This window comes from Chrysemys picta, chromosome 1 (assembly GCF_011386835.1).
Source record: "Chrysemys picta bellii isolate R12L10 chromosome 1, ASM1138683v2, whole genome shotgun sequence".
NCBI classification, from domain to species: Eukaryota; Metazoa; Chordata; order Testudines; family Emydidae; genus Chrysemys; species Chrysemys picta.
In genome coordinates, this window is record NC_088791.1 from 259,096,395 (window position 1) to 259,115,744 (window position 19,350).

Here is a 19,350-nt window from a genome sequence, read left to right on the forward strand (position 1 = left end):
GCAAACTTCTTCTTCACTTGCATCTGAAGAAGTGAGGTTCTTACCCACGAAAGCTTATGCTCCCAATACTTCTGTTAGTCTCAAAGGTGCCACAGGACCCTCTGTTGCTGTTATCTTAACAGGGGTCACAACCATCACCCTAAGAAGTGAGCTGGGGCACTGAGGGATCTGGAGACTGAAGGTGGAGTTGTGGGGGGAGACCGCGGCTGGCTGAGCCACAACGTCTTCGCTCCTTCTCAAAGTTGATATTCCCGCCCCATCGCCGGGCGAGGGCTGCCTGCGCTCCTGATGCCCCGCTCCCGGGGCGGGCTTGCTCCCGGGGCCGCCTCCTCTGCCCCCCTAGCTCCGGCCCATCTCCGCATTCTCCCGGCATCTGAGAGCGGAGGCGTGTCTGCGCTTGAGAGCCTGGGGATAGGCGGGAATGAAGACGGGAGCGAGGGGGAGGGGGAGCTGCCAGCCCCTCTATGACATGGAGCAGGAGCCGCCGCGGAGGGGGCGGGGAGGCGGTGCTGTGGGGCCGCTGGAGGCGGGCGGGGAGAAGCAGCAGCGCTGTCACCCCCGCGACCCCTTCCCCTTCGCTCTCCTGGCGCAGCGGGAATTGCCCTGCCGGACTGCAGCTACAGCGGAGCCGGAGGCGGAGGAGGCGCTGCCCGGGGACCCTGCTGTGTCGCGGCCGCTACCGCCGCCTGAGGTGAGAGCAGCCAGGCGGGGGCTGGGATGCCGCCCTCCGTCTTCTCTCTCCTGTTGCGCGCGCGCGAGTACGGGTCTGCTGCCCCCAGCTGTGACCAACCTTCGGGCCGGGCCCGCACGTGGCGCCCCCGCTGGGCTGGTTTGGGAGCTCTCGGTCCCGCCGGGCGCCCATCGCTGCCAGCGGGGCTGCTCCAGCCTCGGCTCCGCTGGGGCCCCACATTGCGGAGGGCGAGATCGGGCTTCTCAGAGCCCCAGCCTTGGCTGATGGAGGGCGCTCCCTGCCGGAGCCTCTCCAGCCAGGCCCAGCTAGACTCGTCTCTCCTCCTCCTCCGCTCCCCAGTCACCCTGCCGCCTCCCTCACGCTGGCTTGGCTCGGATTAGCGGGGCGGGTTGTGAGTAACTGTCAGGGTTGTCTTGGTCGTTTAGCCTAAAGCAGTATTTTGGAATGAGCAGCAGCGGCACTACCATGGGGCTCCAATCCGGATTGGGCCTTTGGGTACCACTGCAATGTAAACAAATTATTTGAGGCACCAGTCAGTGCTACCGTTAAGTTTAAATTTTGCACTTAAAGCAAGTTTCCAACCTCTTTATTGTGGATTAAAAAATACATTATATCCTTCCAAAATTATTCTTTGGGTGCAGGAATCAATGTTCGGAGCATTTACAAGGAACTCTGTTATAATTTGTTTAGGAACTAAAATAAATTTAAAATTAGCCCTTTTAGAAATGTAGCACCCGGTGTCCCTTTTTTTATTTGCTTCCACTGATCTTAGTAACAGAATAACAGACTTTCCCCCCAGTTCTGATTGAGTCTGCCTCCCAACAGTTTCCTTTCAGCTGCTAACTCCCCTCTAGCTGAACATGTATAAGAAAGCACCCTGGAGAGGTCCCATAGCAACTCCTAATGTCTCCTTTAGTGCCTGTGTTCAAAGTTGCACTGCTTTAAATTGGTTAAAACAGATTTAGGCCATGTCTACACTACAAACGTTCACTGTTGCAAGTTACGTCAGTATACAGCCACCAAAGTTTGTATATCACTTGTGCATGTGCAGGCATGGGCGGTGTGTAATGGAGGCTGGGGGAGTTGCATATGGTACAAAGACTGTTCTAGCTTAATTTGATTGCTGATTTCTCCCTTGCAATAGACAAAGATCAGATGTCTGCTGACTTTCTCATGAGTCAGCAGCCTTTGATACCTGTGGTATAAGCAACATAGCCCTTGCTTGAGTGGTTTTGTTCTTTCCTCTCCAAATGTCAAAGCCTGTTCCTAGTGAACTCAATAGCAAAATTTCTTTTGGTTTCAATGGGAACAGGATTTGGCCCCAAAAGATCAGAGAATGTGATTTTGATCAATTGCTTATCTGTCCAGAGACAGTTCTCATGCACATTCTGACAGGCTGATTTTGATTGCCCCTCCTGTATGTCATGCTGAGGAAAATAATAAAACAATTTTGGCTGTAGTTCTATCAAGATGCACATGGGACACACAGCTCTATGCCTCTTTTCCATCAAAACCAGATGGCACAGCATCTTTGCTTTCCTAGTGCCTGGCGGAGAGCAATACTTAGGCCTTGTCTACACTGACACTTTACATCGCTGAAACTTTCTCGCTTGGGGTTGTGAAAAAACACACCCCTGAGCGATGCAAGTTTCAGGGCTGTAAAGTGGCAGTGTAGATAATGCACCAGTGCTGGGAGCTGCGCTCCCAACGCTGGGAGCTACTCCCCTCGTGGGGCATGGTTTTTTTACAGCGCTGGGAGAGCTCTCTCCCAGCACTAGTGCCGCGACTACACAGCCACGTTAAAGCGCTGCCACAGCCGTGCTTTAACGTTGGTAGTGAAGACATATCCTTAGATAAAGGTAAGCTGGCAGAAACTTAGTTTGGACATAAGGGAGGCACTAATAGTGTATTAAGGGAAAGTGGGGTGATTGTTCTTCCTGTCCTTCTTTCATTTAAGAAGTTTTCAATTTGGGGTGCTGCTGGATCCTCAATGACACCTGGAAGTACAGGTGGCACCAGGGGCCCAAAGCATCATTTTACAACTGTATCTGTTTAACAAATGCAGTTGTAAAATTTTAGACAGGTAAGGGGGGTGTTGGAGGGGACGGGGAGAGCATGGGGGCCCCAGGCTGGGGGCAGAGTGGGGAGGAGTCACATGGAGGGTCACGTTCCCCCCCTTGTGTCCCTCCCATGAGTGCAGTACCGGCAAGAAAAGATTTCTACTTGCACCACTACTCACCAGGAGCACTTGTGTCGATGTAAAGTGCAGTGCACCGCTGTTAGATGTCCCAGTATGCCAACTGCTGCCGTCCTGCACAATGCCTTTTGGGGCATTTTTGCAGTGTTTTGTGGGATAGAACTGATTTGTCCAGGGATCTCTGGGAGCTATGGGTCAAGTTCCAGCATGCAACTCTCTCCATCCCATAATGTTGTCCATATCCATAATTTTTGTGCCTCTTTAAAATAATCCCACAAACCTGCATGGCACTCTTTGGTCTCTGCCATAAGTATGGAGCCCCCAGAGCTGTACACTTATAACCTTTGGGTGGGCTAGAGGTCTCTGCCATCTCTGACAGAAGTATGGAACCCGCAGAGCTGTGCACTTGTAACCTTTGGGTGGGCTAGAGTTCACTTCATTGCCCTTCTCCAGTGCCTAAAAAAACAGGAATTCACATAGAAAAGTAGCTGGAGACCCAGAATTCAATCTCTAAGGATTTTCAGCAAAGATTGCACAGGGTCAACCTCCCCACATTCAAATCCCCAAAGAAATTAAAGAAATGAATTTAATTAAATAACAACTTTATAAAATCTTATGATAAAGAAACAAATAATAATTTAATTTGTACAACATAACATGGCCATTTTATAATCCACATAGATTATCTTCACAGTTATACATAAATAAAGAAAACAAATTACAATCTCAACAGTTCAGTCCCCACAGAAATACAGTGAGAAGAAGAAGGGTTCCCAAAACTTAGGCTGAATTCACCTGAGTCTCAGAGTCTTTGATCAGCAAATCTATACAGTCTGCTGAATCTAAAATAACATCTTCCCTCCACTTGCTTGTAGGAATCTTCATGGAATCCATGCTGACTCTTCCTCTGCTAAAACCACTGTTAGCCAGTCAGCTAACTGATTAACCAACCACTCGCTTAAGTGTACACATTAAAAAAAAATCCAACTTGTTACAAGAAAATACAAAACTGAGAATAGCAAAATATAAATTACTCTTTCCCCATTACTACATTTAAAGAAAAGTTGGTGAATTACACTAGTTGAGACAATTTAACTAAAACAGTTTGGCTAAAATAAAATAAAAACATTCAAAGTATACAATTAAAACAGAATAAATTATTTTTCCCTCCCAATTTCTTGTTTCTATAATTATCATTACCCATGTTTCCCTGTTAGAGGGTTAACAATATCACTAACCTGCTGCAAAATGCTTCACGGTTAGGGGAAACAGCCTGCTTTCTGCTCTTGGTCTCAGCTTCTCCCAACTCATACAGGGCACATGGCCTTTGGTAAAGCAGCTGCCCTGACTGCTGGCCCTCATGGAGTCTGACCCCAGCAACAGGGAACCTATTGGAGCATACCCCAAACTACCACAACCACACCCAAAATCCAGATGTTTCTGGATGTGAAGGGCTAAATCTGCCTAGCAACAATGAAGGCCCCAGACACAACTCTCTCCTACCCGTCACATGGGTCTCTTAAAGAGATATTTTCCTATTAGACACTTGGGTTACACGCTATTCTCATGAACATTGAAAGTACAGGATGCAAGATTCTCCTGAATTTCCTGTACTCTCAGGACTCACAACAACCGGGGACATGAGGATTTCTTTGAGGACAGTTTGCTGAGGGACAGGGCCAGCTCCAGGCACCAGCCCAGCAAGCAGGTGCTTGGGGCGGCCAATGGAGAGGGGCGGCACGTCTGGCAATTCGGTGGCGGGGCCGTCACTCCCTCTCGGAGCGAAGGACCAGCCGCCGAATTGCCGCCATAGAATGAAGCAGCACTACAGTTGCCGCCGATCGCGATCGCGGCTTTTTTTTTTTTTTTCCTGCTTGGGGCGGCAAAAACGCTAGAGCCGGCCTTGCTGAGGGACATCGTGAAAATTCAAGGTTGTTGGTGACATTCATGGAACACTGCTTGTGGACCTGAGAACCAAAGCTGACTGCTGGTATTGCATCGTAATGCAGGTGGGACAATGAGCAATGGCTGCAGAACTTTTGGATGCAGAAGGCCACATTCCTGGAACAGTGTGCCAAGCTTGCAGCAACCCTCCAGCACATAGACACCAGAATGAAAGCTTCATTGCCAGTGGAGAAGCATGTGGTGTTTGTACTCTGGAAGCTTGCAACTGGTCAGTGGGAAATAATTTTGGATTTGGAAAATCCATAATGAGGACTGATGTGCAAGTGTGTAAATCCATTAATTGTATCCTGCTACATAGGACAGTGCCATTCGACAATGTGCAGGAAATAGTGGATGTATATGCAACAGGGGGGTTTCTGAACTGATGGAATGATAGATGGCATACATATCCATATTTTGACACCAACCCACCTTGTCACAGAGTACATCAGCAGAAAGGGTTACTTTTCCATGGTTATACAACTGTTGGCAGATCTCTGGGGATGCTTCACTGATATGAAAATTGGCTAGTCAGGGAAGGTGCATGATGCTCATTTCTTTAAGAACATGGGACTGTTCAGAAACCCGCTGGCTTTCCTGACCAAAGAATTACCATTGGCTATACTGAAATGCCCATACTGATTCTAGAGGACCCAGCCTACACTTTGCTTCCCTGGCTCATGAAGCTATACATTGGCCACCTCAACAGCACCAAGGCAAGGTGCAGCTAACAGCTCAGCAGATGCAGAATGACTGTTGAATGTGCTATTGGCAGATTGAAGAGACACTGGCAGTATTTGCCTTAGTCACTAGATTGATTCTCAGTGAGAAAAATATCCCAATGGTTATAGCTGCCTGTTTTGTCCTGCGTATCGGTGAGGCAAAGGGAAAAAGCTGATGCCAAATATAGGGTGAAGGTGGAGCGACTGTCTGCTGACTCTGAACATCCAAACACAAGAATTATTACAAGAGCTCAACATGGAGCTACGCAGTTGAGGGAGGCTTTGAAAGAGCACTTTAATGGTCAGCCACAGTAGCGTTCTCTGGTGGACTGTTCTCTGTGCCTGGAGCTTTGGATGTTGCTAAGAATTGTGTAATGCTTACTGTACATTTATAAATATGACTGGGTGTTTTCCTGAAGCTACGAATTATGTGATGTTTGGTGTGCATTTACAAGTAGTTTGCTTTGAGTATCGCTATGCATTCTACAATATTTGTTGTGATGCAATAAAGATGATTTGATTCTCCAAAAATAGAACTTTATTGAATGGGGGGGAAAAACAGCACAGAAAACCGGTGTGGAAAAACCCCCAAAGGTGATGCTATACACATTTTTAACATAACTTATTGGACTGAAAATTTAATATTATAAAGGAAGTAAACATGTATGTCCACTTCAGTGCACAAATGTAGACAGTTGTGGCTACACATACATGAACCCTGGTTCTCACAGGTCTGTGTATGTGAAGATGTGGTTTTCCTTGGTGTTCACTGCAGAGGTCTCTGTCTCAGGCTCCTCCAAGGTATCCACAGTGGTCTGCTGGGTGCTATTGGGATCTCCACCCAGTATGGCAGGCAGTTCCTTGTAGAAGTGGCAGGTCTGCAACACAGTACTAGACTATTGTGTTCCCCTCGATCCCAGCCCGGAGCACCCTCCTGTACCCCAAACCCCTCAACCCCAGCCCCACCCTGGAGCCCGCACCCCCAACCAGAGCCCTCACCCCCTCCCGCACCACAATCCCAATTTTGTGAGCATTCATGGCTCGCCATACAATTTCTATTTCCAGATGTGGCCCTAGGGCCAAAAAGTTTGCCCACCCCTGCTCTATGCCGTTTGGGGAGGTGGTTTTACTGCATCGCTGTAACATGGTGCTTACGTTGGCTGGATACAAATTTGAGTGTAGATACATGCAGGAATAGGTTGATGCAAGGCAACTTACGTCAATCTAACTTTGTAGCATAGACCAGGCCTTATTTAAACCCAAACCCTGTGTGAATATTCCTAAACTTGGTTTAATATTGATTTAACAAATGAAGTGCTTACATAAACTATCTGGTTTACCCAAATTGGTTTAAAAAAATTACACCTTTAATTAAACCTGTGCAACTTTGAATAAAAACAAGGCCCTAGTCTCCTGTGTGCTCACATGTTCTCTCTCTGTCCTTCTGCATGACGATGTGGGTTGTATATGTGCTATATGGGGATGAATTATACAGGAGTGTATATTGGAAATGGGAGATGTGAAACATATGACTAGTGGGTGAGGTGTACCAGAAGGGGTTGTGTGATGTTCATGGGAAGTGGCTGGAGGGGAAGAAATGTAGGCTGTGTTTGTGGGGTGAATGCTATGTGGAATGTGTATAGGATATAGGGGTGCCTGTGGGGATGAGGAGGGGGTAGAGTGGGGTGTGTATACAATATGAGTTGTGTAGGGATGCCTGCGGAGGGGGTGATATGGGATGTGTTTGGAAGTAACTGGAAGGATGAGAAGCTGAGGTGTATATGGGAGGGGTTGTGTATGCAGGGGGGCAAGGTGTTAGGGGGGTAGGAAGGATGATGTGGGGTGTGGGTGGGACAAGGTGTTTGGGGATGGGATGGTGAGGATGAGGGTGAGGTGGTTAGGGATGGAAGAGTGAAGTGGTGAGGTGTTTGGGGATGAGGGGAGTGAGGCGGTGCAGTGTGTGTGGATTGGGGGGTGAGGCGGTGTTGATAAGGGTGTGGGGGGTGAGCAGGTGTTCGGGATGGGGGATGAGGAAGTGAAGTGTATGTGGAGGGGGGGTGAGGCCATGGGGGTGGACAGGTGTTCGGGATGGGGGATGAGGAAGTGTGTGGGGGGTAATATAGGGAGGAGGCAGGGGAGGTACCAGTGCTCTCACTCTCGCTCTCTCCCCGCAGCTGCCATAGCAACGCGGCAGACGCCGAGGAGGGGGCTCTGGGCTCCGCGGCCCGGCTCACGGTCAGAGCCTGAGGCCGGGGCCGGCCGCCTGGTGGCGGGACGCGCAGCCCCGCGCCCAGCGGTACCTCCCTCTCCCGCTGCAGCCCGGCCGGGATGGGCAGCGCCGCCGCGGCGGGGCCCCTGCCCGCCTTCCAGTTCCGGCCGCGGCACGGGAGCCCGGACTGGCGCCGGCTGAGCGCCGTGGACGTGGAGCGGGTGGCGGGCGAGCTGGACGTGGCGGCCCTGCAGGAGCACCTCGGCCACGTCACTTTCTGCAGCGCCGAGAGGCTCCTCTGCCCGCATTGCCGGGGCCCCGCCGACCCGCTGCTGCTCAAGCTGGTGCGCCTGGCGCAGCTCTCCATCGAGTACCTGCTGCACTGCCAGGAGCACCTGGGCGCCCAGCTGCAGGGCCGCGAGCAGGCGCTGCGGGCGGCCGACGCCCAGCTGGAGGAGGCGGGCAAGGAGGCGGCCCGGCGCGCCCAGGAGATGAAGCTGCTGAAGGAGGAGTGCAGGCGGCGGAAGAAGATGATCAGCACCCAGCAGATGATGCTGGAGGCTAGAGCCAGCTATCACCAGGTGAGACACACTTACAGTCGCTGCTAGCGCTCAACCCCTCCATGGTGCAACCGCAGGGTGGGCGGGCGGGCAGGAAACACTTTCTTACCTTGGGGATATGCTCCCCTACCCCTCATGAGATCCTTTCCCCATCAAAATACCCCAGAGGCTGCAGTTTCATTCCCAGCACTTTGGGGCTAGTATCTCATATCTCTTTAGAGAGGAGGTGTTTGATTTCCAGCTAATCCTATTCACTGATGAGCTTTTTCCAGGCTTGTATTCATTTCACCATCCTGTGTATGAAGCGAATGATTAGGCAAGGTGGAAGGCAGGCAACAGAGAATAGGGCACATTAAGTCTTAGAAAGATTAACAGTTTAAGGGTCTATCAAATTTCCCATTCTTTTTTCAACAAGTATTTTGGGAATTTATAACTGCCTTAAAATGTTCTGAAATTTAAAGACTATACTGGGCTGAAACTTGGCAAACATGGCCTCGGGCCAACTTTGTGTGTTTGCGTGTGTGTATTTAAAGTTCATTTAACTCTCATGAAAGATGTTCTAACCTGACACTCCTGAAGGTCAAAGTCCTGTTTATCCAAATAATAGGTACAACATAGGTAGGAGCAATGCAAGCTTTCCCATGCTGTGCCATCAACATGTTTCAACCCCGACTGGAGGGAACATCAGCATGTCAGTGGGCTAGGAAAAGGTTTTCTTTCTTAAAATGTCTTGATTAAGGAAAAATTTCCATCTTAAGTTCAGTGGTTCAGTAGGAAGATATGTATATTTTGTCCAAAATTCTGTATTTTTTAAAAGTAAATTATGCTATTTATTGTATATTTCCCTCACTTAGGCCCCAGTCTTGTAATGGTATCCATGTGGGGTCCTTGTGGATTCAGTTGCAGGATCAGGGCCTTAAGGAGAAGCTACTGATGTGATTTGCATTTCAAAAGGTCTAGATGTCTTGTTCGACCAGAGTATCTGACCTGGGTTGAAAATGAAAACTGAGTGAGCCCCTTTATCAGTTTAATTGTAAACTCAACTGAATGTCAAGTAATCCCTTTATTGTATTTGAGAGCACAAATATGTGCGTGCATTCTCTTCAGAATGCATTTAGGCCATATCTGGCTGAGTGGAGCCTGAAGAATCGAGCAAACTACTGGCCTTGGAGTATAGTTCATCTTCCTTCTTCTGTTCAGCGGCATTTATCTCATTATCCATTTAAGGTCATATAAAATAAAAAGCTCTTTCTCCCCCTTTTATTTCTTGGAATAAATTATTATCTCTAAGAATTAGATCTAGTGAGGGATGAGTTCAGAAACTGATATTGAGTAATATCTGTAAAATGGAGTGAGCACTTTGGGTTTGAATGGAGGACTCCAAGTTATCTATTTCTAGTATTTGTAAGTGCAGATTGACTATTAGGCAACAATTACATATCATTTGTCCGTATCAAGCATTTGGCTGTCCTGGAGTACCAGACAGTGGGGTTTTGGCTAGTCTTGCTCAGTGTAATTCAGGTTCCATGCCCATAAAAGCTTTGGCCCCTTTATGAGCAAGACTGTAAACAGTTACTTGCCTTTCTTAATGCATGTGCACTTTATTTTCGATGTGATGCACAGTAATTGAGTTTTGAGTTTTAAGTTTAATGTCTTTAATCCACATCCAGAACAAGTGAAAACTGTAAAAATAAGAACTGTCAAATGGAATTGCTATTAAGGTGTGATAATTTTAAGGCTCAAAAACTCAAATAATATCTTTCTTAATGATGGAATGTCAGCTTTCTACTATATTTGAATTTCTCATATTTTGATGATTTGCACAAGATCTTAATGTTCCATAAAAGCTTTTTTGTATTTAATACTATGAAAAATAGTTTGAGGAATATTGTCACCAGTAATAGGCACATAGTATAAACATTCCATCTGCTAGTTGTTGAATAAGAGCTTGCTTCTACTACATGAGTTTAGTGCTTGAATGGATAACAGTATTTCACAGCCAATTTAATACCATAAATCATGCGCAATCTGTTACAGTGTAAAATCCCTGATGGTTCTTTTGCTTTGCTACCATACTATACCTTCTCTGTCTAGGTTTTATGTCAGTACTTCCTTGCATGTATCCAACAAAATGTAACTTAATTATTAATGGTGTTAGTGGTGATTGCAAGACATTTATATTTAATATCATACTAGCCAGCAGTAGTGGAATTTCAAATTCTAGATGAGACCTGGGAATTTGACTATAATGAACAGATTTTAAATCTGCTGAGCAAGTTTGAAATTGTCTTTTACATTCATATCACATCAGTGTGACTGACTGACTTAATTGTGCAGTTGTGGCTCCCTCAAGCAGATTTGTAACATATACAATAGTCAAGGATAGTTAGCCAGCATACCTTATGAAAGAAATGAGGGGTTTTGATTCACAACATAGTCAATCAGTTTCAACAGCTGTATATTTTGTTCATGTTTTATAGTAGGTCTTCTGTTTATCACTCTGAAAATGGGCAAAATGTACTTTAAGGATGAATTAAAAAGCTTTAAAAATATACCAGTAGGATCAAAATTTGATAAAATACATCTCTACATTTATAAAAGATGAATGTAAATGAGTGTGTTAAATACACACCATTAGAGGCAGGACAAATCATAAAGAATGTGTAACTGTTCTGTAGTACATTTTGTATAAAAAAATGAAGTATGTAACTCAGCACCTTACTACAGCCTCTGCTTTTATATTTTTCCTGAAAGGTTGGGTGGGAGGCAAATTCTTGCAGGTTTGTGCTGTATGAATCAGTGGGTTTCTGCTGTATTTTGTTATTAATTTGGATCCTACTAAACAGTGCTTTTATTTATCTGCAATTGTCACCCTTTCTTGCTCCAGCTCCTCCTCCCTATTAACTTCTCCAGCATGATTCCCCCACAACTCTACTTTTTGTTATCTCATTCCCTTTCTAAGTGTCCTGAAAAGCAGTAATGCTAAAAAAAATCTAAGGATAGTAGGTTTCTGCAAATTTCATCAGAGTTTTCAGTGTAATATGGGAAGGAAACAAAAAGTCAGTGCAATTTTGGGTTGCAAACGTTGCATCCTGGGATGGGCGCTAATAAATCTTTACATAGCTCTGGCACCATCACACCTGGATGTGCCTTTAATTTCTGGGAATTTCATTAATTCAGAGGAGTGCAGATGAGCTACAGAAGACCTGTCAGGGTTGGGGAGATTGATTTATGAGAAAAGACTAGGGCCCTGATTCTGCATTAGAATCTGCTAAAGTCAATGGGACTCCTCATTAGTGGAACCTGATGCAGGATCAGAGCCATAATAGAGATATGCCTTGACTGCCTGGTGATTAAGGTAGGGTTGCCAGGTGTCCGATTTTCGACTGGAAATTCCGGTTACTACAGGCGGGGGAGGCAGGAAGGCTGGGTCATTACCCATGCCAGCCCCTATTGAGTCGGGGCCGCCTCCTACCTGCGTTGGGCGACTGCAACTCCCAGCCTGGCTCCGCAGGTGAGTCCCTCCCGACCTGTGGAGAGGAAAAGAGGGGGGAAAAGCAGTGAGTGACGGGGGGGAAAGGGGAAGAGAAGTGAATTGGGTGTGGGGTCTCGGGGGAGTGAAGAGGTGGGGCCAGGGGTAGGGTCTGGGGCGGGGGAAGAGGGAAGAGTGGGGAATGTTCTGGCACTCTTGCTGGAGTGTCCGTTTTTTAAATATTATAAAGTTGGCAACCCTAGATTAAGGGGTGGGGTGTGTCCCGATAACAATATGCAGAAGAGAAGAATTTTAGCATAATAAAATTAGGTATTCATATATAATTTATCAAAAGTAGGGATGCAATCCCCCTTGCTTGGCACTTTTAAAACTAGACGCCACTATGATTCTACCTCCCGCCCTCCCAACATGGATATAGTTCAAAGTGTGCACTGTTTAATGCCAAATTTCTCTGTTCAGCTATTGTTGAGTTATATATGTTGGAGGAAGGAGAGAGAGTATGGCAATACAATTTCACAATGGGAAAAGTACATGTATTTTTCTTTTCGGTTTGTTGAAATCCAAAATAGTGGCATGGATATTCCTCATATTTCATGTTTTTTAAAACCAAACATAGAGCATTTCAGTCCAAATGGAGATTTTATTTTACAGTTAAGAGTGAGTGATAATGGGGTAATTTTTTTAATTTAAACTTGTTTTCCACTTTAATTATAGCATTAATTAGGTTTTCTCACAATATTGTCAACCATTACCTTCTCTAGAACAGAATGCCAGACATTCTCAGGTGTCTGTGATCTTATCACTTTTTAGTGGCTTCATCTTATAGAGGATATAATTCCTAACATTACTACTCAAGCCTGAATATTTCACCTGTTACCACCAGCATGCTATGTAATTTAAATTGAATAATGTTGGAATTCAAATCAGTATCACAGTGTTGCCATGCACAAGAATGGGCTACTGTACGGAGAAATGTAATAGGCTAATTCAAAAAATGTTAACTGTCATAATTAAAAAGACCAGCATTTAATGTTGTTACCTAAAACGAATATCTAACTATATTTTGTAGTGTCAGTTTTGTGATAAGGCTTTTATGAACTACTCCTTTCTACAAAGTCATATGCAACGGCGCCATAAAGAAGAATCTCACACTGGTGAGTACTTTCACACTATCAGGAAAGTTAAGGAGATATAGAAATATGTAAAATATATTCAGGATATGCAATTTAAGTTTTTGTGTGACCCAGAAAGAAGCCATTTGACTTATAAGCCCAGAGTGAGTTTGTACATTTGACAGTTACACAGATCATGTAAACTGACCAAATGTGATATGGCAGTCATTTCACTGAAAGATTATAAAGGTGGAATAGCATGCTGCCATGTTTAGAATCATTTTTCAAACTGAGTTCCTGCTGAATACCTTTGCCAGTGGCAGAATTCAGAGCAATGGCTTCCTTTGAATATATGAAAGCTGTGAAAATGTGAGTATCATTGCCAGTGAACAGGATGTACCATGGAAAAGGAAATTTTATAAAAAAGCATTGTTATCATTATAGGATCCATTCCACCTCCAGTGAAGTTAGTAAGAATTGGATCAGGCCCACAATAAATTTATAGTGATAGTACAATGTGATAGTTATAGGGAAACTTATGATTATTCAACCAGGGTGCCAAACTCAGCAATCCAGTATAATCATCATTGTTACACTACCCTATTTGGTAGATTATTGTAAAATGATGTTCTTAGAAACAGTACTTCAGATCAGGAAGTGGAATTATATCAGGATACCTGCACTTCAAATTGTTCAAGGCACGTGGCCTTTGGCCTTGTGACTCACAACATTAAATATGCACAAGTTAGCAATACAGTATACATGGTTATTGGTGTATGGTAAAGGCACTTTTTTCCAGGTTGCTTCAGAGGCATTTACATGTACAGAGTAATGCTACATTTTTATTGTCAGTATGAATGATGAATTTAGGGATTTTCTTCTCTGCCTCTTCTGCTTTGTGTCAACTGAAAAATATTTATCGTGTGAAAGCCATTCTTCATATTTTTGCTTGTTTTACCCCAATATATTTTTCTCACTGCGTGTGCGATTCATTGTTGCTGGGAGATGATGTTCTTTAGCAATGGGAAAGGTGTTAGGGGAAGAAAGTGGGGGATGGTGAACCAGAGAGACAGGTTGGCAATGGAGCAGGAGCAGCTGGATAGAGGTGGTCAGGAAGGAAGAGCAGCTGGGAGCAAGAAAAATGGGCTAGTGGAAGAGAGAGAGGATGGAGACAGGGTTTGAACAGTAGCCTGAGAGGCCAATAAAATAGCAGTAGCACTGAAGGAACTGAAAGAAGATGTTGGTAAATTGGTAGAGGAAAGCAGCTGTTATGTGCTTGGAAAGAGAGGGTAATGGGAGGAATGGCAGAGTCAATTGAGCTGGATTCATTCTGTATTAGCAAGAAGAATTACTGTGTGAGGGGAGTGCTCCAACTCTTTGAACACTTAGGGTATGTCTACACTGCAATAAGACACCCACAGCTAGCCCATGCCAGCTGACTTGGGCTTGTGGGGCTCGGGCTAAGGGGCTGTTTAATTGTACTATAGATGTTCAGGCTGGAGTCTGGGCTCTAGGACCCTCTGACCTCATAGGGTCCTAGAGTCCTGTCTCCAGCCCAAGCCTGAACATCTACACTGCAATTAAACATCCCCTTAGACTGAGCTCCTTAGCCAGAGTCAGCTGGCACAGGCCAGCCGTGGGTTTTTAATTGCTGTGTAGATACATCCACAGTTATTCCCATTGTTCTGCTATGTACTCAGATACTGCAGTGATGGGCAAACTTATAAAAACCTAGATAGATTGATAAAGTGGATACATTTTTGAGTGTACATTTGAAACAATTTTTTGACAGTGACCCTTAAAATGAAATTCTGGGAACAGAAGTTTCACCTATTTAATTCTAAACAAATCCAAAGTTGTATCTCTATATGGACTGATAAAGAAAGTGACTTTAACTAATTAAGATCCTCTAATGAATCTTGCAGAATTATATATTTGGGAGTCATGCCTTTCATTCCTTCTTTGACCTTCTGCACTTTATATTCCTATAAAACATGTTGAAATTAGATTATATTATCTATGTCAGATTAGTTCATTTTTAATATTAAATATTTCATAAGCTTATTTCACATGCTATATTTTCAATAAGACAATGGCTGTCAATCTATGGCCTGTGGCGCTTGACCTGTAGTCCAGAGAATGTATTATTTTGAGAAGCAATCTGTAAGGAATTGTAATATTGGGAGGAAAGATGATCTGTGAGAGTAGTGGCTCACAGAATGAAAAGGTTGGAGAAGCATTGAAGAAAGACATCTGTGGGAAAAATCACATTTCCCAAAAATATAATTAACATTTTGAAAATGTATATTTCTTTCAAGCAGAACAAAAGAAGAAAGCACACACAGATAAATTACAGGATGAGATTGATAAATTGAAGGAGCAGTTACAGCTCACCAAGTCCCTCCTAGAAGCTGAACAACAAGCTCACGTGGCCAGATTTTCTAAGGTAGTATATATTAAGTGTTAACAACACCCTACAAGAATCAGTATTTTGGACTGTATTCACTGACCATGTAGCTCGCAAATGAGGTGAATAGAACTGAATGAAAACTTAAATAAGATTTTTCTGTTTAGCAGCATTGCTCCTGTGCCACATTAGGTACAGCCCCTCCTGCAATTTTAAAAGCCCTATTTGTTATCTTCCACTATCCCTTCTTGTATATATTTTGGAACCAATATGAAAGGCACTGCTACTATTAGCACCTGCCAGTCATCAGAATGGCAAAAAGCTCTTATTGGAGCAGATAGAATGCAGAATATTATGATATTTTAAATAATATTATATAGTGCCTAGACACTATGGTGATTTGGTACTTGCTAGATACTGCTCTGCAAGGTTAAATGATGGTTTGTAAACAGTAAAATATTCCTTGCCACGAGAACTTCAGTCTAACATAGGCAAGACGTGAGATAACAGTTTAAGAAAGGGAGAGTGAGAAGAAGGTAATGGGGAGAAAATGCAAGGAATATCACTTCAACTTGTGTGTTAGCCTTTGAACCCTAGGTAAGTAGCCAAGGGCTTTCAGTAACCTTGAAGCAGTAGGTAGCCTCAGCCATTGTGGAGGGTTGACAAGAGATGAAGCAAAAGTGAAAAAAATTAAAAGCAGTAATATTGCTTTGGTGGGTAGTTACATGCAAAGGCTTTATTTTATTACTGTTATTAATTTGGATTGCAATAGCATCTATAAGTGGGGAAGAGAGGATAGGTGTAACAAAGAAATAAAAAGATAATGTGGTTACATAGTTAAGCTACTGCACAACTTGATCATTTCTGATTCCAAATCATCTTGCAATTTTTGTTTCTTTTCAAATAAATAAAATCAGGTATCCTGTCAATATCACAAGAGAGATGAGTTTTTAGGATGGATTTTAAGGAGGAGAGGATACAGGCCTAACAGATAACTTTAAAGAGTGCATTCTATAAATAAGGGGCAGTGTGGAGCTGGTTTTTAAATAAGACAGATTTAGTTAAAAAACAATCTTGATCTAAATGTTATAAATGTAATTGAATTTTAAAATTGCATTGTAAATTGCCCCATTTTTCTTAATATTTTCGTAACTTTCTTCTGCATAGCATGGTTATAAAGTTCCCTTTACTTCTACTGCTGACCTCACAGTAGAAACCATTGTTGTTTCCTACAAGAGGCTATGCAAAGGCAACAAGGGGAAAGCAGCCCTTGATGCTGAAAAATGTTTAATGCAATAGAAGAATCAAGGGGAGAGTCTCTCATGGAGTCAAAAAGAACAGCTGCCAGCTGTTTCCAAGAGACCCAGAGCTGGCTTGGGGAGTGAGTAGCTGTGGAAAGACACGGCTAACTGGTTGTCTCCTGCATTGTTCCCAATGTCTGAGCCTTCTGTCCCTGAAAATGGTTATATACCTGTGAGTTACCTGTCCTCTCCTCTCTGCAGTAGCATAAAGGAACCCGTGGAGCAGGTGCTTGGAAGTTTATGCAGTGTAGGTGGATTTCTTTACACTGGTTTACATTCCCTATTTGCCATACCAGCTGCAAGTCTCTGATGCCCTGGGTGTTTTGCTCCCCAACTCCTTATGCAAGTTGGGGGTCTATGCATAGTTGTAGGTTATTTCAAATCTTCTTTCTCTGACTCCAAGGAATCCCTTCCCCTTTACTGTACGGTAGCAATAGGTATGTATATCTACACAACAGCTGGGAGGTGTAATTCTCAGCTTGTACAACAACTAATTGAGCTAGTGCCTAAAGATAGCATTGTGGCTGCAGCAGCTCGGGCTAGCTGCCGAATATGTACCCTGGGTTTTAGGCAGGATTGTGTTCAGGCTGCTATCCCAAGCTGCTGCCGGTTTCACTCCTACCACCCTGCTATTTTTAGGTGCTAGCTTGAGCAGAGCTAACATGTACATCTAACTGAGCTGGGAATTGTTAGAAGAAAGAGCAGGTTGACCCAGAGGCGGATATGAGTACAGGCTTCTTTATTGCGATACTTGTTCCCCTGGACCCATTTGTCCAGTAAACACTGAATTAGTTACAGCACATTCTTTTTGTTTGTTAATATGTACACGCCTACATCCGTTACAACACCCCAAAAACCCTTATTAAATAATAAAAACACCCATTTTGTTAGTAAACTCACCTTATCTGTGCACAGCATTAAACATATTACACAGGCATTTTACCTTGAAAATATATTTCTTTGCAAAAATTTGGTGCCACAAATCTCCCTGGTCAGCAATTCTCAGGGAAGGTAGGAAGGGGGCATAATCCAGGGCTTGTTTATGTAGCTGGGAAAGGAAGGGAGGATGATATAACACTGCTTTACCCAAAAGGTATTCTTTAGATCCTCACATTTCTTATGCAGCTGCAACATTTATCAATTCTTACAAGCAACAGGGAAGGGCAAAATATGGCAACTTATTTATTGAACAAGGAACTACAGCCTTCTTATGCCTTTGTCCTCTAATGCCATGTCAGCACATTAGCAGATTCCCAGGTTTCTACTTAACCCATACATATCCCAACAGGAATTAAACCTCTCAGCTGCTGAGTAGACATACCCTTTGGCATGTCTACACTACCACTTTTGTCGGTATAGCTTATGTTGGTCAGGGGTGTGAAAAAACACCCCAGAGCAACATAAGTTACTCCAACAGAAACGCCGGTGTGAACAGCGCTATGTCGGCGGGAGAGCTCTCTCCCATCAGCATAGAGCCGCTACACGAGCAATCTTACAGCAGCTCAGCTATATCGGTACAGCTGTGCTGCTGTAAGCTCTCAAGCATAGACATGGCCTTAGTCAGATTCCTTTATAGGAAACCGCAAGATTGTGATCAGAAGGGGAAAGAGAATGGTTCGTTTACTTGCAATGAGTAAAAATGTCAAGGAGAACCAAATAGAGGTAACGTTAAATTGTAAATGAGGCTTTTTAAATGTAGCTTTAAAAATCAGAGTAAATTTGGTCTTTATCTTACCCTCACATTATTAGAGTGAAGTTTTAAAATATTCAGCTTTAAAGCAGCTTTGATGTGAAGCACTTTTCCTTATAGAAGTTGCTGCCCAGCTTTTGATGTGAATCACCTCCACACAACTTATCTGTACTAGACTGGGTCTGTAAGGTCAGATACTCTTGGAAGTGAGAGGCAGTGTCTCAGTCTTGCAGTCATCAGCATGACTGTGAGGAGCTGTAGTAAAGTAACTCAAAGCCTCTTATCTTTAAATAAATAAATAAAGCATTATGAAAAGTTTGCATTGTAACATGGTTCTGGTTCCCTCAATGTGAATCTTTGATCCTAGGTTGCTGAAGAAAATTTCTCATGTCAGCATAGTGGACCTGAACTAACATGGGCATTTGCTAGATATGCTAGCCGGTCTGTCCGTATTTGATAGTTCAAGTGCTTGAATAGATGGCTCATGCAGCTAAAGCATTTTCTTCCTTTATGGCACAGAACACACAGCAATCCCAGTAGTCTATCACAGACATCTTGATGCACCCAAAACACATCCTTTGAAGCTACAGGAGTCTTAGCTAGGGAGCTGACTGAGAAGTTCTGAAATTCATGCTTACACTGGCAGGAAGCCCCTCTCTAGCTCTTTCCCCTGACAATATTCAAGCTGTCATGGGAGGACCGAGGGGGAAAGTATAGAGAAAGGGGTGTGGAGGGGGCTGGCTGAGTACATCCTGCCACTGTGACTGACCTCCATTGTGACCCCAGATATCCCTCTCTTCAGTGGGGTAACTCTTTCTTATCCTACCAGACGAACCACCATTTTCTTACAGAACTAAATAACCTTACAACAAAAAGGGGAGACCTTTGGAGCCTGCTGCTGGCCTCACTTGCCCTCTGTCCCTATTGTAGTAGGAAGAGAACCTGAGACACATAAGCCCCTGTATCAGAGGCCTGGTATGAGGCCTGAGGGAAAACGGGAGGAATTTGGGGCATTGTTGGTGTT

General features: G+C 44.2%; 2 protein-coding genes across 6 annotated transcripts in view; one reads left to right on the forward strand and one right to left on the reverse strand.

The window, feature by feature from the left end:
- Positions 1-1,037, reverse strand: part of DNAJC3 (DnaJ heat shock protein family (Hsp40) member C3) — an 81,841-nt gene extending 80,804 nt beyond the window's left edge. Inside the window, exon 1 of the mRNA XM_065581054.1 lies at positions 791-1,037. The gene's annotated coding sequence lies outside the window, so the exon portion shown is untranslated. The remainder of the gene's footprint in view (positions 1-790) is intronic.
- The window catches only part of DZIP1 (DAZ interacting zinc finger protein 1), a 76,945-nt gene continuing 58,073 nt past the window's right edge, over positions 479-19,350 (forward strand). The window contains exons 1-4 of one of the 5 annotated variants that reach the window (XM_042843677.2): positions 479-691; positions 7,729-8,344; positions 12,886-12,970; positions 15,247-15,374. In XM_042843677.2, coding sequence (XP_042699611.2) covers positions 7,883-8,344; positions 12,886-12,970; positions 15,247-15,374 — 675 coding nt within the window. In that variant the 5' untranslated portion in view covers positions 479-691; positions 7,729-7,882. The remainder of the gene's footprint in view (positions 692-7,728; positions 8,345-12,885; positions 12,971-15,246; positions 15,375-19,350) is intronic. The other 4 variants (XM_042843675.2, XM_042843678.2, XM_042843676.2 and 1 more) reach the window with 4 other exon arrangements.